Source organism: Meleagris gallopavo, chromosome 2 (assembly GCF_000146605.3).
Source record: "Meleagris gallopavo isolate NT-WF06-2002-E0010 breed Aviagen turkey brand Nicholas breeding stock chromosome 2, Turkey_5.1, whole genome shotgun sequence".
Taxonomy (NCBI): Eukaryota; Metazoa; Chordata; class Aves; order Galliformes; family Phasianidae; genus Meleagris; species Meleagris gallopavo.
In genome coordinates, this window is record NC_015012.2 from 103,342,189 (window position 1) to 103,364,435 (window position 22,247).

Here is a 22,247-nt window from a genome sequence, read left to right on the forward strand (position 1 = left end):
TGCACTTCGGTTTCAGCGCTATGCAGGGCTGGCGCGTCTCCATGGAGGTGAGCGGGGCCCGGCCGAGGGTCTGGGCCTGGCGGGAGCGGGCGCTGCTCCTCCCTCCCTCCCTTCCCCCTGTGCCACCACCGGCCCTGCGCCGTGCTGGGGGAACCCCGCCCGGTGGGAGCCCGGGGATGAGGAGGGGTAGCGATGCTCGCACAGGTGTAAAGCGATACGGCGAGGGGGAAGGGTTTTAAGCTGATAGAGATTTGCGTGAGGTGTGGTGGGAAAATTTTCCCTCAGAGGGCAGCGAGGCACTGACGGTGCTGCCTGAGAGCTGAGGGTGCCCCGCTTCTGGAGGTATTCAGGGCCGCCAGCAGCCCTGATGGAGTGGCTGGCAGCCCAGCCTGCAGGAGCAGGTTAGAACTAGGTGGTGTTTGAGGCCCCTTTCTACTCAAGCTATTCTGTGAGTCTATGAATACCATTCATGTCCTTGTTAATTTTCTCTTATAGGTAGCTAGCAAACAAGGGGAGCTTGGGAAGGAGCAACACTGGGCCCTGCAGCCTTAAGGGTGCGTCTGCTCTGAATGTGGAAAAGCACCTTCTTGTTTGCAGCCCTTCACAGCATTTGGGTTCTGCCAGTACGATTCCACAATGGGACGGTTCATCACTTCTGAATGCTTTAGTGCTTTCACTGGTGACAAAACAGTGACTGAGTTTTTCCTTCTTTCTGCGTGCACCAGAGCTTTATGAAGGTGCAGGGTATGGTTTCTAGAGTAAAAGAGGCAGAAAGGAGAATTGGTGCCCATGCTCCTAAAGTGAACTCAGTGTTTTTGTGCTCAGTTGGCTGTGAGCAGTAGCATCTCCGTTGTGTTGGCCTTTATACGTGTGGAAACAGAGACACAGCTGGAGCACTGGGGTGACATGCAGCCATCAGCTTGTTGAAAAAGTCTGAATGTGGGCAGTGTTCTGGTGTACAGAGGCTGGAAACATTTTAAGGATGTGGGCTCAGATGGGGGAGAGCAGAGAGCCTATAGCACTGCTGGTGGGTTACTGTAGTCCTCCCACAGGTGGGAAGCTGGCTCAATTTTGCTATTTTGAAGCCTGTTCTCACTGCTGTTGACCTTTCTGGAAATTGGATTAGGGCCAGAGCTTGCAGCTGTGTTTTTTGCCCTAACCAACATCTTTGGCGTATCTCCCCAGTGAGAAAAGCAGTGCTGAGGGCATTGGTGTGAACGTGGTTCAGCTGCGTTATCACAAGGTGGGAGTGCTGTGTTACAAACTGAACCTGCTGCAGGTTTCTCCTAAGCGTTTGGTGGGGTTTTGGGGGTGGGTTTTTACCCCTTTTTTCACATTTAAGTGTACTCCCACTTTTCCATTAAGCTTGGGAAAAGTTCTGAGCAAAAGTGTATTCTTTTGGTTAATGCTGAAGATTTTTAGGTATGGGTTTTGTTAGTGAAGCTTAGCAGCATATATGGAAGTGGTAGAAGGATTTGGGCATTTTTAGTTGGTAACAGATCCTGTTAGAGTTCTGTCTGTTGCCTGTGGGTCATGTTTTAGGAGCCTCCAAGTGAGACAGGTATAAGGAGTTCTAAAGAAACATATTGTAAAGATCCATTTTTAGTCCAGAGAGGTGGTTTTATACATGAGGAAATGCTTTAGGCTGAAGGCTGATAGGGGAGGGGTTGCTGGCAGCAGGGCTTTGTGAGCTCCATTGCTCATTCTGGAGCATGAGGTTCTTTACCTGTTTGTCTGCTTCCTCGACAGCACTGCCCTGGTTTGGGATCAGGACGTGTTGCAGTTGTACAAATGGAGTAGAAAGGCCATTTTTGCTGCCAGCGTTGGGTTTCCTCCCATTTGCGTTACTTGCTCTAATTAAGCTGCTGCTTAGTCACCAGGGACTTATCCCAGTTACTTTAGTGTGGTTTTGTTATCTCTCAGGCTTCTGTAAATGCTGTGAGAAGTGAGGATAAGAGCAGAAAAGCTCCTCAGCTGTGCAGCAATCCAGCGTGGCTGAGCGTATGCTTAGAACTGTTTGGGGATGGCTGGCAGTGTGAATGCAACCAAACCTGAAGCCAGCTGACTTGGAGCAAGTGCTTTTCTTTTGGGGCATCTGTAGCACAGTGAAATTCAAGATTATGAGCTTCAACCACAGCAAGGAGGCAAGATCACATTGTTTAAACAGTCCCATGCATGTTTGCTAGCAGAAGTTTGTTTTGCTCACAGGGTGAAAGAGGTCACACTGGCTGTAAGGTCTGGGCAGTGTCGTCTTCCAGCTCTGCTGCTCCTGTGACCACGTGGAGATAGAGGCTTCTCTATGTATACACCTTGTGTATTGGTTGTTTTTGTAGTCTGGGAGCATGTGCAAGCTGGTGGGATTCTGACACTCACACCTCAAAGCCCCTGGGACAAACTTTCCCTCCTGTTTGTGGATTGTGCCGGGGTTTCTGGGCAGCTGGCAGAACAGAGATGTCTGTCTTACCTTAGGAAGTGGTACCTGGTTCTGTACTTCGGTTTGAGCACTGTTAGTTGCATCTCCTTTGCTTTGCTGCTGTAAAGATGCTTGGCAGATGCCTGGCTCCTTGCTTTGCTGTCAGGAGCGTCCTGTGTGATGGAAGCAGGAAGGAGCCTCTGTGCCAAGAGGAGGTTTTCCAGCCCAGCTCTTTGTTCTTGGTAGGTGCAGTAAATCCTGTGTGTAGCAAAGCTGCCTTTCCTTGGTCTGCTGGGACAGACAGCTGCTGTCATCTGTGGTCGTGTTCACAGGACAAGCTAAGGCAAAGCCTGTGGCTGTGTGGAAGGCATAAGCTCGGGAGGTTCCATAGGTAACCTTCTGTGTTCACCCATGTATCATCAGAGCAGCTTTTCTCTTTGCACAGAACTTGTTTGGCAAGAGCAGGGGAAGAGGGCTACTACAGCAACACAGCCCTTACAGGTGCCTCAAAAAGAAGGAATTGGTTCAGACTGAACGTGGCAATATCTAGAGCCATATTGAGGAATTAAAACAGTATACAGCATGATTTAATTGTAAAGAGGCTGAGCTGCTTTAGCACAGAGAACACCACAGTGTTAAAGATCTGTGCTCCTTCTCTGAAGATGAGCTCTCACCAGGTAAGCTCTTGGGAATACGTTCTTGTTCTTCCTCCAGCTTTGAGACTCCTTGCGTCAGCGCTCACGGCCTCTCTGCTCCTTTTTATACAAGTGCCTTTTGCAGTCCATCTCATCCCAGACCTCTGCTCTCTCTTTCAGGATGCACACAACTGCATACCAGAGCTGGACAGTGAAACAGCCATGTTCTCAGTCTATGATGGACACGGAGGTAACTGCACCCCTGCTCCCCCCAGAGTTCTTTGCTGTGGCTGCTTGGTAAAAGTGGCTCCTGGCGTGGCAGCTGGAGCCAGTATCTGCCTAGCTTTAGAAATCCTGCTCCTTCTTGGAAAGCACTTTGTTACGTAGATTGATTAAGGCTCTGAAAGTCTCTTGGGATTTCTAGAAGGAAGGTCATGGGTTGACACAAAACTGCGAGGAGATTTACATTCCATCTTCTAAATCTCATTTAAGAATGCCTGTTTATTTTCTTGTGGAGTAAGTTAGGATAATCACAGAGATTGCAGCTTGATAAGTTTGGTGGTTATTTGCTCAAGATGTGTTGTATATAAGTAAATATTTCTTTGTGTTTGAACAAGTAATTTGATCTAGCTCTGCTACCCAGTAATTTCACTACCATATTGTACACTTCAATTGCAAGAAATTGGTAAATAATCACTGTTATCAATTTCCACTTTCTTAATTTTGGCCTCCGTTCTTTCTTTTAGTAGGAAGAGTCCTAAATCCTTGCTGTTAAATTAAATAAAAGCAGCCCCCATTTTCTGGCCCTTAAGGCCCACTGTTACATTGTGGATCCACTGATGCTATTAAGCTGCATGTGTGGCTGCATCCAATCTGGCTGTCAGTCCAGATCCCTCTTGCTCCTGAACTGTCACTTGAGTGCTGATGGCTTATGCTAAAAGTCCACCATGAATTATTCCAGTCATTTTTAGCCCAGGTGATGAAATGCCTGGGCCACAGCAGTCGTTATGCTGCTTGTGTTGGGCATAACCACACATTCCAGGCACTGTATTGTTCCACAGCTCTGATTATGATTATTGGTTTTGGATGTATTTTAGCTCTGCAGTGTGCTTTTAGGTGGCCAGATAAGCATTGCCTATAGCTTTGAAGATACAGATGTACCATCAATTTATTGTGACATAAGCATTGTCTGCTTTGATCTCAGCTCCTTTCCTACCAAATCCTAAGATCTTTCTTAAGTGCTAATAGCTGGTTTTGTGTTCATCCAGTGTGTGTATGTAGGCTGGTTGCCTTTTCTGTTCTCAAAATGGTTTGATTTGGAAGGGACAGTAAAGATCACCTCATTCCAGGCTCTGCCATGAGGTGGGTCACCTCCCAGCAGCCCAGGCTGCCCATCCAGCCTGGCTTTGGGCACTGCCAGGGATGGAGCACCCACAGCTTCCCTGGGCACTCTGTACCACTGCCTCATCACCTTCTTAGTGAAGAATTTCTTCTTAATAACTAATCTCAATCTCTCCTCTTTGAGTTTAAAGCTTCTACCCCTTGTTCTATCGCTATAATTCCTGACAAAGAGTCCTTCCCCAGCTTTCCTCTAGGCCTTTGGATACAGGAAGGCATAAAGGTCATCCCAGAGCTTCTCTTCTGCAGGCTGAGCAACCCCAGCTCTCTCAGCCTGTTGTATACTTTTCGTATAACATCAGTTGCTCTTCCCTTATCTACTGATGCTGTAACCCTGTTATGGAAGGCAACAACATTTCCCAGGGACCGTTTGCACTTGTTGAAGCCATCTTGGCTTTCCCCAGTCACCTCTCTGTTCTCTGCCTGCCTTAGCACAGTTCCCAGGTGGATCTATCCACAAATTATTATTAATGTCTGTCAGTGAGGAATTTCATCTGCCAATATCATGTATTTGCAGGGCTCAGATACCAGATGTGCTGGTTCATACTTCTGCAAACCCAGTTTCCTCCACGTTCTGAAGCTCCTTAATAGATGTTTCTTGTATCATGTATGTGCTTTCATGTCTTTGATAGTGGAGCAAACAGAGGAGGAGGTTACCTGCTCCCCTACTTGGCATCTCATTTTCATGTGTGATTGCCTTTAGAATCCAGTTATCTAAATCTGACAGTTTGTAAATAAGAGTTTAAGACTTATCTGTAGTGGCAGTTCTTCTTACAAAGGTTGGTCTGAGTCAGTAACTGACACATAGTTCCCCAGAAGAGATGGTATCGGTCTGAAGTGTTTAGATTGAATGTCTTGAAACTCCTTTCCTCTTGAACTTGATTCCAGGGCATGCAGAGAACTGGGTAGGGCACCTGCTTGTGTCCCCAAGATTATCTTTGAGAGCATCTGAGTGATGGATTGGTTCTGAAAGGCAGAGAAGGGCAAAGAAGTCGAGGACTTAGCAACTATAAAGCTTAATGGTTTTTCTTACATAAATTCAGAAACCATTTGTAAGCACCTAACAAGTAAGAAGATGAAGTAACAGTTGGCAGAAACTGGTCAGGAACAAATAACATCGAGCCAGTGTGTTTTTCTTTGAGATCAATGTGATCTTGTTAGCATTTATTTCATGTGTTGATTGTTGAAAGGGCTTCTTTATGATGTTCACGTTTGTGTAGGATAGGAAGCAATGTGTGTTTCTGTTTCTTCTGTTTGTGGAATTTTTTGTTCTACTTTGTTTAATACAGTAGAAAAGATTTGTGGTAGAGACTGGGGAAAGCCTTTAATTGGGATGGCAAAGCATTGGCATAGATTTCTACCTTGCATTTTACATTTTTGGGGTTGGATTTGTCCAGCTTTTCCTTGGCGAACTTTATTAGAACAGACACAGACAAACTGAACCTGACTTGGAAGACCAAGGTTTGTCCATTTCTACTTTTGTATGGTTTTATTGATGCATTACTTCAGTTCAAAACAATTTCTCAGGTTCATTTCATGTAAAGCAGTTTTTAAGGCAGTAATCTCTCCAACATTTATCAGCTGTCAGTGGAAAGAATTAATTTAGCTTTTCTTTTATACCTCACTCAGATTCCTGGTAGCTTTAAGCTAGTTAAGCCTTAAGTCTCTATTAATCTCCCAGCTTCACATGGGAGAAGTTTTATTACTGTGTTCCTTATAATGTTTTTTCACATGTAACTTTCCGTTTACTCACAGTTTATGTTTTCCCAATAAGTGGTTTCATTTACATGCAGCTCCTCTCTTTGGGATGCCAACACTGTCATGGGATCACCAATGTTGGAAAGGAGCTCTAAGACACCGAGTCCAGCCACCAGTCCATCACCACCATGCCCACTGGTCCCTAGGGGTCCCATGGTGCTCAGTGATATCCAGCTTATTTGTTACTTGATTCTGAGCTTTCTTTATTACAAATTCAAATTGAATGTGTCTAAATAAAGATCAGATCTTACAGTCAGATCTACTTTCAGTCTTACAAAGGTGAGAGGGGATGGGTTTGTGCACGTCCATGTACTGACAATGATTTCATCTAGGAACCTTGATCTCCAGAGGCCTTTGCCTTGCCTGGGCTTCCATGTTCCTGCCTTGAGGCCAGTGCCTGCTCCTGTCTTCACACGTCCTGTTCAGGCCCATGCTCCTGGAGATGGAGCAATCGTAGTGCAGCACGATTCTTGTTGGCTCTTGGGTACCTGACCTGCCAGGATAAATGGGATTTGCTCCATATTTCATCTGAGTGAGACTTAGCTGGATGCTTCTCTGTTAGAAAACAGCGATAAAATGATGAATGGAGACTTTGAGAGTTGTGCTGAGGGATTCATAATGCAGATGTGGAAGATGTGATCCTAGGTACAGCATTGGTTATAGATGAATAATTCTGTTCTCCACGTGTTCAGCCCCTGAAGGCTTTTGAGGATGCTTCTAGATGAAGGCACTGCACACAATATCCCGTGTGATAAAGAGCACCCAGCAGGACAGGGGTTTCTGCATCAGCTTTCTCACCTGGCTCTTCTGCTTTGTTCTTGCTGCACTCACCCCTCTGTGGGCCTGAGTATTCGGAGGGAAGGTGCTTGATATTTAGTGAGGATGAAATATTGATCAAATGTGGTGAGTGGGCTGATTTTTGACATGTAACCAAAACCAGGAGTGCGATACCCAGTGAACTGAAAGGAGCCATTAGCAGCCAGTAGGGTAATGCTGAGCGCACCTCTGCACCACTGTGGGAAGGTTCCCTTGGCACAGCTTTTGATACCTAATGCCCACTCAGTGCTCTGGTCAGGATCTGGCTTTTAGATTGCACTCTCACAAAGGCTTTTTTGATGAGAAAAATCTGATGAGTTTCTTGCTGTTGACAGGTCCAGAAATGCTGAGACAGAGTATTTAAGTACATGTGTCTGGATCTAAAAGTTGAGTTCCTTCAGCCAGCTCAGTTTCTCTGGCCACGTTGGCAGCGCTGTGCTTTGAGGTACTGATTCAGCTTATAAAAACCATTAGACCTCCCTAGGACTGCTGTGCAAGCAACTGGATCTGTGGTCTGTGTGCTGGGCTGCTGGCTGCCTCCTGTGCACTGAGGGGACGTACAGCTTTTGGATTGAAGGACTTGTTTTGTTAAATCATCGTCCACAGGTGGAAGATCCCAAAGAAGAATCTTGTTCTTCTGGGCATTTTGGTTAAAACACTGTAAGTGAGCACCTTTTTTCTGTAGGCTGGGCACCAGCCCATGCCTTATCTGCTTAGAGAGGCAGTATGGAAGCATTGAGCCCATGACAGTAAAGCTGCTGTGACTTACTCAGATCAAACTACCTGTTACTTCAAAGAAAATTCCTTGTCCCTAGCTCTGGTGCAAAGATTGCACTGTTCAAACATCTCCATCTGGCAGAGGATCAGATGTCCACGCTGGTATTATTAGATCTGTCAGCTGCTTCCAGCTGGGCAGGAATGGAGCTTCACCAGAGTATCCAAACAAGATTAGAAAGTAGATAAGTCAGATGTCAGGGCTGTCGTGCTGATTGAGTTGGAAGAGAAACTGGAGGAGACTGTATTGATGTCTAGCAATCATGTCAGTAGCCCCATGCTGTTGTTTCAGGCTTTTGACAAGCTGTTCCTGCAGTTTTCTTGGGTTTTCTTCTCATTCTGCTGAGGGATGCACAGTGCAGCACTTTGCTTGCTGGTCAGAACGTGTGATGGGAACACATAAGTGTAATGTCTAGGTCTAAGCCAAAGTACCAGCCAAGTTCTGAGCACGAGCTCTGCATTCTCACAACTGTCTTTGGGCCTGGCTGGTCAGCTGCCCATTATTCACTGCTGTCTCCATGGATGTCCAGTAGAAATTGTTTTGGCTCTTAGATAGAAATGTGACTATCATCTGTAACAGCCCTCCATCATCACGTGTAAACACGTTCAGGTGTGATTCTTTGCTCAGTTTGTCTCATGACAGTTCTTTAACCTATTTGGTGTGTGGCATCTTGAAAGTTGAACTTTTTAAGCAAAATGCTTCTATACCTTACCTAAATTGCTCTGGGCAGCCTGGGCTGCTGGGTGATGACCCTGCCCGTGGCTGGGGGATTGAAACTAGATGATCATTGAGGTCCTTTTCAAGCCAGGCCATTCTATGAAATCATAGTTCAGGTTGGAAAAGAGCTCTGAGTCCAACCATCAGCCCATCCCCACCATGGCCACTAAACCATGTCCCTAACTAGACTCATGGAATCATTAAGTTTGGAAAAGAACCTAAGAATATCTAGTCCAGTCATCCACCTACCACCACTATGCCCACTGAACTAAACTAAATCATGCTTAGTTTTGTCAACAAAAGTCACAGAATCTCTATGAGTAGATGTTGAGTTGGATCCACAAGTTCTGCTTTCCAAAAGCTTAATGGACATTAATTGCCTGTCCTTTCCATGTGGGACCCTGTGAGCCTCAGCCAATCTTTTATTTCTCTGCCAGGTCTGTTGTTGTCAGGTTGTCTTGGTTTTCCTTCCAAGTTCTCATTAAAAGCACTGGGGTCATTTCTTGCATTGTTTATTTTTCAGTGACCTTCCAGCATTTTCTCCCCTCTTCCTTCCACCACATTTTTGAGAGTACGATCAGAATAGAGCTCAGTCTCTTTGTTGTGTAGCTCCACAGCATTGAACTTTTCAGTGCTATTTTAACAGCAGCTGTTTTGCAAGGTTTCTGTTCTTTGTCAATGGCCACTTAATCCCTTTTCAGCAAGCACATTCAAAAATTCCCTTGTCTGCTGTTTTCCTCCAATCTCACCCCCTCTTTACTTCTCACCACGTTCCCTCTGCATAGAATGGGCCTACGTGGAACAGTTGTCCTGTGGTCAGAATAGGCCCACGTTCCCTTCCTGGCAGCTTACAGCGTTGCTCAACTCTGAGGGGTGAGAACTTACTGAGGTTTCCCAGGGGTCGTCAGCAAATCGAAGCATACCTGAGAAGCACAGCAGTCTGCTCTCTGTGATTTCTTTCTCCACATCTGGGTTGGTTCTGATTGCATCCCAAGATCTGCCTCAGGAATTCGGTTGCTTAAGCGTACGTTGTGCTTCTGGGAGGACCAGCATCTTTAAGTGGTTTCTGCTGTCTTTCAGGAGAAGAAGTTGCCCTGTACTGTGCCAAGTATCTTCCTGAGATCATCAAGGATCAGAAGGCCTATAAGGAAGGCAAATTGCAAAAGGTATGAGTGAAGCACTGCTCTGGAACAAGCATGAATACCAGTGCAGCAGAAAGCCCTTGTTTGTTACCTAGGGCTTACACAGTGCCCCGTCCTTCCAGGACCTGTCTGCCCCACCTTTCTCTGTTGTAATTCTCTCTGGTGGTGCTGTTCTTTGCATTGGGTATCCCCAGGGTTGGTACTGGGATCTGGTTTGGACCAGATGGACCCAGAGATACTGCCTGCCTTGACCAGTTTGGTCTCCACTTCTGTGTGGTGTGTTCTGGAAGAGGTTTGATCAAGCAGGTATCCTATAGGGAAGATGAAACTGTGTGTCCTGATTATGTCTGTGTTCATATTTAGGCCCTGGAAGATGCTTTCTTAGCCATAGATGCCAAGCTCACCACTGAGGAAGTGATTAAAGAGCTCTCTCAGATGGCTGGGCGACCCCAAGATGATGAAGATGAGAAAGAGAAAGTTGCTGATGAAGATGATGGTAAGTCAGATGCCACTGACAAGATAAGACTGCAGCTCCAGGCCAGGCACTGAGAGCAGCTGGACCAGGTCTCCGTTAGCAGAAGGTTTGCTTGTCCAAATCACACAGTTCAGTTTCAGGTGAAGCTGCCACCTCTCTCCGTTGCTTTGAGCTGGTTCGAGGAGAATGCTGATTCATTTGGTAGCTTAATCCTCTGGACAGCAAACCAACCTGTAGCAATTTTCCATAGGATATCCTCCATGTGTAGACTTCTAGGATGTGGCAGAAATCATTGAGCTGGGAAGTGGGCTAAACTGTAAAAGTGAAATGTGTGGTGCTTATCTCTGCCAGGCCGCTGTCAGACAAACTGTAGGCAGGGCTGAATGAGATTCTTGTCTCTTTTTAGCAATTCTTTCTTGCCAAGAAGTGAGTGTGCTTTTCTGTGAGCAAGTAGTTGCCAGATCACGAAGCCAGCTTAGAAGATGAATCCTAGGGTAGAATCCTGTGCTGCTCTTGGCTGAACAGCTTGGGTCTAGCCTTCAAGCAGACGTAAAGGGATGCTATCACCCTGAACAGTGTGTTGATCTGTCATTGCTGAGTTTGTTAGCCCTCATTCTCCAGCCAACAAAGGGTTTTGTTGTTACTGGGTTTGGTTTTTTTCTTTTTTGTCCTGTATTTTTCAGAAGCATTTGGGATATGGCTGTTTCTTTTCATTTTGACATTAAGTAGCAAAGAGAAGGATAACCACGGGGTTGTCAGTAGGGAAATGATGAAGGTTACCTGATACCAGTGGAGTTTCTGGTCCTGGGCTCCCAGTTCAGGAAAAGCCATCCTATTTTCAGTCTAGCGTCCTTCATACCTAAAGCTACTTTATGATCTGATTTTAAATGTCCAAATCCCAAATGCTTGGGATCTCTGTGCAGAAGCCCTGTGGAGCAACTGCCGTAGCAAAAACTTGTTCACAGTCGCAGTGTTAATGAGCAAATCTGCACATGAAAGTGGTCTGTCTGCTTTCCTCCACAGCTTCATTTGAGCTCACTCCGGTGTGATACCAGGCTCTTTACCCCCCAACCTTTACATGTAATTTAAACACTTCTGTGCTGCCTACAAGCCAGCCAGATAGCATCAGCAGCCCGAGGCACTATGATAACTTGCAGACTGCTTGCCTCAGCCGTGGGTAGGAGCCCTTCCCCTGCCATCTGCATATTGTTCATCAGCAGTGCCTGGAAGCAGTGGGACGGTGCAGGCCTGGCTGCATTTGTCTGTGCCTGCTGGTGAGCAGCAAGCATGCTGAGCATTGCTGAAACACGTCTGCAGATAGCAACCTCCAGTCACGGCAACTCGCTGCTGAGCACAGTGTGTTGCACAGCTGCTGCTATGGTGATGTGTCCTGCTTTTTGACCCTCTTTGTCCTCACCCCCCTCCCCCTTTCCATTTCTAGTGGATAATGAGGAAGCTGCTCTTCTGCACGAAGAAGCCACAATGACCATTGAGGAACTTCTCACACGTTATGGACAAAACTGCACCAAGAACCTCAAACACAAGTCCTTAGCTCTGGCTGGGGAGAATGCTGCGGAGGGGACAGGCAAGCAGCATGATGGGGAGTCAAATATGAACGGAGAGGCTGAGCCAGGGGACCTTATCGACCACAAGGAGAGGAAGAATGGGAAGCCAGATGAAGAAATCACGGGTATTTCCTCCACCTCAGACAAAGCCAGCACTGGAGGCAACAGCCCTGCTCTGCAGAAGCCTGAACTAGGCAAAGGTGACGAGGCCGTCACCTCTTCTACTGGGGAGGCCGGGCCCTCCTGCTCCTCCACGGGAAAGCCCCAGCGCACAACCAAATCCAAATTTTTTGAGGACAGTGAGGATGAGTCAGATGAGGTTGAGGAAGAGGAGGAAGACAGTGAGGTAGGAAACAGCACTGGGACAGAGTGGCCTTCTGGCTGGGCAGAATGCATTGCTTGCTGTGGTACTTGAGCGACGAGGCTCATCCTAGGTGTGCCCTAGGAGTAGGTTTTTCAGGCTGATACTATGAGGCCATCTCATTGGGGATTGTTTAGATAATTCTGAGGGCAGCACACCCTCACCTGCACAGCAGCCATAGTGGATACTCATCAGTCTTGCTGCATGCACCATCCCTCCATTCACTGTGGTAGTTGAAACTAGTTGCTCTGTTCGTAGACATCAGGTTTGGGGAACACCGACCAGGTCATTTCACTCTTCTGGGGCAAAGTGATCCTCTGTCCCTGGGGTGGAGAGACCAGCTGTCTGGGGAGGGCACTGAGGGTGTCCTGCGTGACTCCTGGTGGTATCTCTTGTTTCTTGTAGGAATGCAGTGAAGATGAGGATGGTTACAGTAGTGAAGAGGCAGAGAATGAAGATGATGAAGATGACACTGAAGAAGCGGAGGAGGATGAGGATGAAGAGGAGGAAATGTTGTTACCAGGCATGGAGGGGAAAGAGGAGGTGCACACCTTGTTCCTGTGTTCTGCAGCATACGTGGAGCCAAGGGCACGTGGCAAGGGGTGGAGGGAGGGGATGAGGCTCAGCAGGGGGCTTTCCATTCAGCTAAGAATATTCCTTCTGTTTTCCCGAGGCTGAACACAGCTACTGACAGCCTGACTCAAGGCAAAAGATGGAGGGGTATGGCATGTATCTGGGCACCAGGTTGAGACTTCACTGCAGGGTTTGCTGTGCTTAGAAATGCTGTGGGAGCTGGCATGGGAGGGGCACGTGTGACAGTAGCAGGACAGCTGCTCTCGGGCAGAGCATTGCCCTTGGTCAGGCCGAGGCTATGGCTCCTCAGCCCGTGGCAGATGGCCAGGGACCCAGGATCTCAAGGAAAGGGAGTCACAGCTTCCAAGGTGCCAACTTTCTCTCTTTGGAGAGGTATCCTGGCTTGCTGCGAGTCTTCTGCTTGAGTTAAGCAGGAGCTGGAACTGCTGCATTAGAGTTGAGGGCACAACAGGATATGTTGAACACTGGAGAATCACGGGCAGTTGAGAGGCTGCAGTGGAGGTGTGGTTTGATCGTGCCTCTGAGTGAACACACTACTGCCCTTTTTCATTCTTCTTTCATTTTCTCCACTGTTCTGTGTGCTTATGGGAAGAAGGGTCGAGATGAGTTTGGGGCAGTGCTGAGCTCATGGTGGTTAGTGTTGCTTGTCATCTGATCTAGAGCAATAGAAAGAAGCCTGAGGAAAAATGTTTTTCTTGCAGCCTGGCTCTGACAGTGGGACGACTGCTGTCGTGGCCCTCATCCGAGGCAAGCAGCTGATTGTGGCTAATGCTGGAGACTCTCGCTGCGTGGTGTCAGAAGGTGGCAAAGCTGTCGACATGTCGTATGACCACAAGCCAGAGGATGAGGTAGAACTGGCCAGGATAAAGAATGCTGGCGGCAAGGTCACCATGGATGGGAGAGTGAATGGTGGCCTCAACCTCTCCAGGGCAATTGGTGAGCAGAACTGGGGGTGAACAGTGGTGTGCCTGGCCTCAGGATATTCGTGCTTCCAGCCATTAAGTTTAAGGAACAGTTTTCAATTTGATGATGTTTAGAATCTGTTTGGTATTTCATCTGGTGAGATTTCAGCCTAATTAGAGAACACAACCATTAAACTGGCAGATGTCAATGCAGAGTATGCCCAGCCCCTGCCAGGCTGTGGCACAGGATGCAGTATGTGAGGCCTTCAGGGCTTTTGTGCCTGCAGCTGGGTTGTCAGAAACTACCCCACATAATAAACTATCTAAAAAAAATAACTTGACTTTCCAATAGGAGAGATTTTCTCTGTTGCTTGTTAGGACGCTGTCGAAGTATCTTGGTATGTTGCTTACTACAGACCTAACTTCTTACCAGTTTGAGCCCATTTGTTCTTGAGCCAGACTTGTCTTTTAATTGTACAAGCTCCATTCCCCTTGTGCAGCGCTTCAGGCAGCACCTGACTGCTGTTTCCTCTCATCCTTTGGTCTCTTACAAGTAACGTGGGAGTCATTAATAACTCAGGAGATCGGGCATGTCTGGTAGCAGCCCAACAGTCTGAGCAGATGAGAGGCTTGGGGGCATTAGGGAAAGGGTAGGCAATGACACTGATAATATACTAGGAAATGCACAGAGAAGGGAGAGAAACGTCAGCAGGTAAGGGTTGAAGTGAAAAGTTCTTGTGTGGAAAGACTCAAACCACAGAAATGATCACTCAGGGGTAAAGAGATGAAAACACATGTAGGATGAAATCTAGGGGTCTGTTTATTTAAGGAAACTACTGCCTACTGTTCTGTGCTTGCTGTAGAAGTGTATTCTTGCAGTGTAATGCCAGATAAGCCCCTTAGTCAGAGCTGAGGATTGATTTTTCTCGAGTGAGCTTTAGCTTAGAGAGGGTTGAGAAGATCCAAACCCAGCAGTGCAATGTGGGCTGTCAGGTTGGGCACTGTACTGTCATATCTAGCCCTGAGTTTCTGGAAAATGAGCATCTAACATTATCACAGCAGAGCCATGCTAGCACTCCTCTTTCCTGTTGTATGGTATCAGCGTGATGGGCTCATCTCATGCCCTGAACGTGTGGCAGATTTCTCTGTCTGATGTCTCCACAGTCAAATCTGCTCTGGTAATGGGAGCACCGGTGTCAATTCTGATAGGGCTGGGTGGTGTTCCTCATTGCTCAGGGGTAGGCAGGGTTGCCAGTACCCAGCAGCTGCATAAATTGATTCTCCTTTCCTTTACAGGTGATCACTTCTACAAGCGGAACAAGAATCTGCCTCCAGAAGAACAGATGATCTCTGCCTTGCCTGACATCAAAGTGCTTACAATAAATGATGACCATGACTTCATGGTCATTGCCTGTGATGGAATCTGGTAGGTAGTGAGGGAGCAGTTGTTCCTCTTTGGCCATCACTGCCCTGATCTTTCTCTCTTGGGGCAGTGTGGTATGACTGCTCCCTTAGCTAATAACCCTTCTGACCTTCCCATTCTGCAGGAACGTGATGAGCAGCCAGGAAGTGGTGGATTTCATCCAGTCCAAGATCACCCAAAAGGATGAGAACGGAGTCCTGAGGCCGCTCTCCTCCATTGTAGAAGAGGTAAGGTCCAAAGCTCACCCCATCAGTCTCTTCACCGTCCTGTCAGCACACAGTGATTCTGCACCCCAGCTCCAGGTTGCAGTGCTGGCTGTTACAGGAGCGGAGTCACATCTGAATTAGGGGCCACTTCCTTTGGTGCCTTGATTAATGTCTTTGACTCCTAAGTTGCTGTCAAGCCAAAGGAGTTTCTGTCCACTTTCAGGAAGCCAGGGGTGCTGAGGGTTAGTTCTGTCCCTTGTCTGGCTGTAAACACCTGAGCCCAGCCCATGATATTCTGGGCTGGCAGCCCCTACCTGCACTGCTATCAGAGGGGGCCCAATATCTCAGAATATTCAAAGTGCTGTGTCTCTGCTATCTGCTAACCTGTCCCATCCTTTCTCAGCTGCTGGATCAGTGTTTGGCTCCAGACACCTCAGGGGACGGCACTGGCTGCGATAACATGACCTGCATCATTATCAGTTTTAAACCCCGCAATACACACCCACCTGCTGAAAGTGGGAAGAGGAAACTGGAGGATGTGGCAGCACCTGCAGCACCAGCAGAGGAGAATGGCAGCGATAAGAAGAAGGCCAAGCTGGAATAGCAAGCCTCGCACAGGGACTGTGCTGTGCGCTCACCAGACTCTCGTTTCTTAAACATGCTGAACTCAAGACTCCAAAGTCTTGTCCTTTTTTTAGCCTTAGCAGAGGCCTTGTTTGTCCGTGTCCTGGTTGGGGGTTGGGGGCGGGTCTGGTTAGCAAGGGCATGTGGCACTGTTCATCTGTAACCATTCCAAAGAGCGAGCCAAGGGCAGAGCTGCACGACGGCCGCGGCGTGGGAGCCCACCATCGGTGGCAACCTCTTAGCACAGAGCCCTGTGGTTAGAAGGATGTCCCCCCCATTGTCTCCATGTGGTTGTTGCCATTTCTGTGCCTGTGACTTTCTGTTCGGAGGGAAAGAACTTTTTCACTGTTGAGGTTTTTTAAATCTGCACCCAATTATTTAAGGCCCTTTGTTTTTATTTGTGAAACAATCCGGCTGTGGTGCTGCTGCCACACCTCATTCTGTTGTACACTTTCAATCAATACTTTTTTCAAACTAAAAGCCTGGAAAACATAGTTGTACTTCTGGTCATTGGTCCTTTCCTGGAAGTGGTGGGCAAGGAAAGTGGGAAGGGAGGAGAGAACACCTCTTCCCCTGTGTCTCAGGGTACGGTGAGGTTTTCTGAGTTGTGGACAGCTTTATATGGCTTGTGTCAATACTGCTGCTGCTCTTGTGGGAGGAACTCTGCTGTTCCATGCTGCTGTGTCCGTTCACCTTGCACCAAGCTTCACCAGCCCAGAGATCTTTGTGACAAGGTAAGCCCGTTCCCATGTGGCCCTGACCCCAAGTCCCTCTGTTAAGTGCTCAGTAATGATATGTCCAGAGCTGGAACTGCTTTTGTCCTCCCCCATGCTCCTGCAGCCCCACTCAAGGTTGGTTGTTGTCTGTCTGGTTCCTGCAATGAGGTATTTGTCTCAGGAGGGTCATTTTTCAATTTTGGTGCTGGTTATTAAAGAGACCCCACAGAGTCTGTTTGGCAGTGATCTCAAATTAGAAATCTGCGTTGAGACATAACTGGTTTTAGAGCACTTACTGTGTGCTTTCGATGTTTTATCTTGAGAACTTTGAATCAAAATGCTTGTGGTATGTCATGTGCCATATCCAAGGCCTTTGGCTCTAATAATGAGTCTGCTATCAGGATAAAATCAGTTTTGCTAAGGCTGACATGGGATCAAAAGCACAGAATGCAAAGTAACGGGCACCACTCAGCCTGTGCCTGTTGTCCATTGGCTACGGTGGGGCCCAGCCACCCTAAGCCCTGCACCACAGATCAGAGCCTGCTGTGACTCTTGGAGTGTTTTATTTCTCAGCAGCGCCAATGCTCAAGCCTGCCTTTGGGGAAGAAGTGTCATGGGATGGATACAACAGGGAGCAGGCAGTGCTGAGTGTGGGGTGAGGGTCTGCCGAGTCTGGGGATGGCCAGATCCAGGCCCTAGGGCTGCTGATGCCACGTGGAGGGCAGCCAGGACTGCCAAAGGAGGGCGTGGGCTCTTCATGTTGATGGGAGCTGAAATGGGTGCTCTGCGGCTCAGGAATCTCCCAGTCCACAGCTGCACTGTCCTCTTCACTCCACTGGGACACCTGTGACGCTGCACCTGTCGCTGGTGCCCCCCAAGGAGTCCCCTGAGAGAGACTGCCCTGACTGTGGGCTGCACAGGCTTTGCTCTGGGGTGGGATGCGGTACTGTTTCAATTGCCACTTCCACCTCGATGTTGATGCCTTCTCTGCAGACAAACACATTAGGGCAGCAGCCCAACAGGAGGACGCTGCTGAGTCCCCAACCAGCAGTGCAGTAAGCACGGGGATGGCTATTAGGAAAGGGGACTTCCATGCCAACCTCCCTCCTCCCCAGTCTCCTTCAGCTCACCGGTAGGATGTATCACTCAGCGTGCTGCCTGCGAGGGCCACGGTGCTGGCTGAGTGGCTGTCCTGCTCCTTCCACATCACCCTGGGGCGTGGGCTGTGGCTGCTGCTGGGGAAAGAGGTGGCTGTGTCTGGGACTCCGTCCTCAACGCCCTTGGGGCTGGGCAGCACTGACCACAGCTCATTCACTAGCAGAGAGAGAGATGGTGCTGAACCCTGTGCATGAGAAACACTTTAACATAAGGTACAGAACAGCCTCCAGAGCTCTTGGCAGGGAGGCACCCACAGCTCCCCAGGAACACAGACCTGCAACCTCCCCGCTGCCCCAGGCCAACAGGAAGCCCCAGGCCATGGAGCTGTCACAGCTGCAGGATCACAGCCCGTGCAGCACCACGCAGGGATCCCCACTAGGGGACAGCTGGCAGTGCAGGACTCACGCTTGGTCAAGTTCTCCAGCTCTACCCCACTGAGGTCCCCAGGTTGGCTGCGGCCACAGCTACTGCGGCTCCGGCACAGAGACAGCACTACCACCCCATAAACGTAGGTGAGCATCAGGGGCACGCCGATGCCTGTGGGCAGAAACATAGCTACTGCCAGCCTGCATTAGCAGCCCCCACCCCTGCCAAAGGTCTCTGACATCCCCCTAAATCTGCTCCATCAGTGGCCCCGTGCCACCAGCCCTTAGATGCACTTACCCACCGTGACAGCTGTTATGATGGGGGACACAAAAAGAGAGAGGAGGACGCCGCTGGTGACAGAGAAGCACTGCTGGCACGGTGACAAGCTGCTCCTTCGGCTCTGGCCCAGCACCTGGAGAAGCAAGACAGGTGAATCACCTCTGGGGTCTCTGTAGTCTACATGCCCCCCAGGCCTGAGGCCAGGGGCTGCCAGGCTCAATGCAGAACGAGACTACAGAGACCCCAGGACCAGTACCTTCCTACCCGTGTAGATGGGAAGCCCAATGATAATGACAGGCACAGCAATGCCTGCGACGAGGGAGATCACCATAGGTGCCCCCAGCACCATGCCCAGCTGCCACAGGATCTTCCGTGTCCTTGACCAGGGCCTTTTACCCCAGAAGGTGCATCCAGATGGGCTGCAAGGACAGCACGAGGCTGGGCCAACAGCACATGCACAGGGGCAGGCAGACAATGGCACTGTTGCACTCCAGAGCAGCAGAAAACCCAGTTTCCCCACCCCACCGTGGACCCCTGGCAAACCTGCAGCAGTGCTACACCCCTGCTACCTGGCAGAACGTGGCCGTGGCTCTCTACAGGACCCCACTGCCCCCACAACTCCTGATGGCACCCCCAAGTCCCATCACAACCCACAGCCCTGCACTGACCTTAGGAAGTGCACATCAGAGATCTCCTGCAGGCAGAGCCAGCAGAACAGGCAGCCGCACACCGTGCAGTTCATGCGGTTGCAGCTCCCATCATTGATCTTCATAATGAAGGCACTGCAGCGGGGACAGACCTTGATGTCTTCAGCCTCAGCTGGCGGGGAGAAGGCAGATGAACTGGGATTGAGGAGAGGACAGGACACTGCAGCTCTCCCCCAGCTCCCGCCATAGGGCTGCAGCCCACCCCGTGGGTGTCTGGGTGAGCTGGGCACTGCCAGCACAAGGTCCTGCTCCACTACCCCAGCCCAGGGGCTGCACACCTCCACACAGAGGCAGCAGAAGGGTACCACTGGGCCATGGCAGGTAGAGCATTTCACTCAGATGTGTCAAATCCCCGTGTTCCCATCCTGGACTGAGGTCTCACCATTGGCAGACTCCTCTGTGTAAATCAGCTGTGCAGAGGGGCTGGCTAGGCTGGAGGCCAGCGGCGCTGCTGCGCACGGCCCATCGGGGTGCCAGAGCTGCCGGCAGTGATAGCAGAACTCGGTGCCACAGCCCTCACGCCCACAGGTGAGGCGAGGACACTCAGCAAAGCCATAGGCAATGACAGCATAGCTGTGGGGAGAAAGCAGGTAGTTTGCTGGGGCCAGCTGTGACCGTGGCCTCCCCCTGCATCCCAGCCTGGGCAGCTGGGCTGTGCATCAAGAGGTCCCAGCTCTGTGCTGTGACAGAGCAGCAGCCAGCTTTCAAGAGCCAGGTGCCACTCTCAGCTCGGTGTCCGCAGCAAAGCCTCCCCCACCCAGCACTCACAAATTCCCCCAGGTTCCCCACAGCCAGACCCAGCACACAAAATCCCCCAGGTTTCCCACAGCCAGACCCAGCACAGCCAAACACTCCAGCCTTAACCGACGCACACAGCTGCCCAGATTCTGCAGCCACAATCAGGACATCTCTGAACAAACTCAACCAAGTCACAAGCCTGTAAAAGGCTCACAGCATGCAGGCACATCAGCCTGCCAGGAAGCAAGGAAAAGAGATCCACGCCAGGGGCCAGCAGTCACCTGCAGTCCGGTGCGGGACACCAGCGGGTGCCAGGGTCAGCTGCCAGAAGCCTCCTCAGGAGGAACTCCTCATACTTGTCACGGAGGGCAGGCTCGGGCAGGAGGCTGTGGACGTCAGCAGGCTGCAGCACGGTGGGGCAGTGTGGGCAGGCCACCCTCACGCGGCTCTCGCTGACGGCAATGCGCAGGTACTGCTGCAGGCAGGCCCGGCACGAGCGGTGGGAGCAGGAGGCAAGGCTGGGAAAGGCCTCAGGTGGCTGGGGAAGCAGGCAGAGGGGACACTCCACCAGCTCCCCGTCCTCGCCCAGGGGCAGGGCAATGCGCAGCTCCTCGGGGTCCCCTGGCTCTTGCACCGGCTCCGGTGGCATCTCCCCTGTGGCCTCCGCTTTCTGCTCACAGGAGCCCAGGATGCGCGGGGGTTGAGGCACCCACGTGGGCTGCTCCATGGTGGCACGTCAGGGCAGCAATCTGCTACTGGCAGGCTATGGAGGACAGCGCGGCGATGGCAGCCCCAATACGGCAGCCATGGCGGGGCAGACACGTCCTACCTGTGCCTTGGAGCCAGCGTCTTCACAATCAGTGGTCAAACCATCTCCATCTGCAGCCCACGCTGCTCAGCCTGTGAAGGAGGTACATGCGATAAGCACGGAGTTCCTGGGGGTGGGAAGGAGCTCTCAGCATCCGTGAGACCCCACTACGCTTTGGGCCCAGAAACAGAGCAGTGGTCTCGGTCTCCCTGCCTTGCCAGCCCTGGGGGGTCCACAGGGCTGCACTAAAGAGGACATTTGAGGAGAACATGAGCTAAAGGGGACCTGCAGAGTCCCTCTGCCTCCAGACTGGCCAGAAACTGGCACACATTCCTGCAGGCCAGGTGAATCTCCCCAGTTACAAGCCTTGCAGCACAGAGCCCTCAGCCTCCTCTTCTGTATGTAAAATAGACAACAGAGCTAGGAGACCCAAAAGCCAAATCATCAGATGAACAGGGATCGAGAGATGAGGTAAATTTGTCACAGTTTTCCCTTACTTAGAGCTCACATTAACCTGAAGCTACAACATAACCTCCCTGACCCCATGGCCAGTGGATCCACCGTTCCCCATGCTCTCCTTCTCTCCAAGAAGTCACACCATATGCTTTACACTCCCGTGGCACTGCTGCATCCTTCTTCCTTTACTTTAGAATCATGGAATGGCCTGAGTTGAAAAGGACCACAATGATCATCGAGTTTCAACCCCTCTGCTACGTGCAGGTCACCAACCAGCAGACCAGGCTGCCCAGAGCCACATCCAGCCTGGCCTTGAATGTCTCCAGGGATGGGGCATCCACAACCTCCTTGGACAACTTGTTCCATCACCACCCTCTGTGCCACCATCCTTCCTCCAGCAGCCTCTGCTGTTTTTTCCCCTTCAAGTACAGCTATACCAGCAAAACCCCATCGCTGGAAGGGGCAGATATTGATGATGACTCAGGTTAAGACAGAGGATTCTGATGACGTCTGCTCTGCTGGGGGTGTGCAAGGCACTGCATTGTGCCACTCTGGGTAACAAAGCATCTTGGTCAGGTGGGAACTGAAGAGCCAATGGAAACTTGACTCTCCATCTTGGGCCACCGTTGCCATCACCACAGACTTTTATAGAATCACAGAATCATTAACGTTTGGAAAGGCCTCTCAGACCACTCAGATCCAAAATACCCACTAAATATTATTTCTGCTTGAAGTTTGTCTGTAGGGCTGGTGCAGCAGGAGCGAGAAGTGCCCACACTATGGCCTCTGTGCTGCCCCACTCCCTGGAAATAACACTGTTGTTTTAAGAAGAGGGCATGGCCTCAAGTTGTGCCAGAGAGGGGTCAGGTTGATATGAGAAAATGCTTCTCCTCTGAAAAAGCAGTGCTGCAGCGGCACAGCTGCCCAGGGAGGCGGTGGGGTCACCGTCCCTGGAGGTGCTCCGTGGGGATGCGGCACTGAGGGACGCGGGCAGCGGGCCCGCTGATCTCGGAGTGCCGCTCCAACCCGAATGACTTCACGGTTCCACCACCCCGCCCGGGCCGCTCCGCGCCGTACCTCAGTGACCTCTCAGCGCCGGATCACCGCCGACGGCGCCGCGCACCGAGGATCGCTCAGACCTCCCGCGGAGCCCCGCAGCTCCTGCAGGCGGGTACCGAGCCCGGGGCCGGGCCCGAGGCCTCAGAGCGACGGAGA

The 22,247-nt window shown here is 50.3% G+C and overlaps 2 protein-coding genes across 3 annotated transcripts; one reads left to right on the top strand and one right to left on the bottom strand.

Annotated features, from left to right (window-relative positions):
- Positions 1–2: 2 nt before the first annotated feature.
- On the top strand, positions 3–16,298 carry PPM1G (protein phosphatase, Mg2+/Mn2+ dependent 1G; the record flags this gene model as incomplete). The annotated part of the gene is made up of 10 exons (XM_003204542.3): positions 3–47; positions 3,229–3,298; positions 9,593–9,678; positions 10,018–10,150; positions 11,571–12,040; positions 12,461–12,598; positions 13,351–13,585; positions 14,848–14,977; positions 15,099–15,201; positions 15,584–16,298. Coding segments are annotated over 10 exons (1,611 nt in total), but the record flags the coding sequence as incomplete, so codon positions are not given.
- A 766-nt stretch (positions 16,299–17,064) lies between these two features.
- LOC100546851 (E3 ubiquitin-protein ligase RNF19B-like) lies at positions 17,065–22,241 on the bottom strand. 2 transcript variants are annotated; one of them, XM_010708014.2, is made up of 9 exons: positions 22,110–22,241; positions 20,050–20,668; positions 19,413–19,603; positions 18,992–19,142; positions 18,580–18,742; positions 18,342–18,456; positions 18,084–18,215; positions 17,651–17,834; positions 17,065–17,507 (listed from the first exon to the last, which is right to left on the bottom strand). In XM_010708014.2, exons 2-9 carry the CDS (start codon positions 20,493–20,495, stop codon positions 17,348–17,350), a joined length of 1,542 nt encoding a protein of 513 aa, XP_010706316.1. In that variant the 5' UTR covers positions 20,496–20,668; positions 22,110–22,241; the 3' UTR covers positions 17,065–17,347. The 2 variants fall into 2 exon arrangements, with proteins under 2 accessions (XP_010706316.1, XP_010706317.1); XM_010708015.2 differs by lacking the exon at positions 18,084–18,215.
- Positions 22,242–22,247: the final 6 nt, after the last annotated feature.

Excerpts from the sequence above, each read along its gene's own strand:
- LOC100546851 (XM_010708014.2), bottom strand. The coding sequence starts at position 20,495 with ATGGAGCAGCCCACGTGGGTGCCTCAACCCCCGCGCATCCTGGGCTCC. Across the intron at positions 18,457-18,579 it reads CCATCTACACGGGTAGGAAG|GTGCTGGGCCAGAGCCGAAG; the intron begins GTACTGGTCCTG and ends TTGCTTCTCCAG. Across the intron at positions 17,508-17,650 it reads CTGAGTGATACATCCTACCG|AGAAGGCATCAACATCGAGG; the intron begins GTGAGCTGAAGG and ends GTTTGTCTGCAG.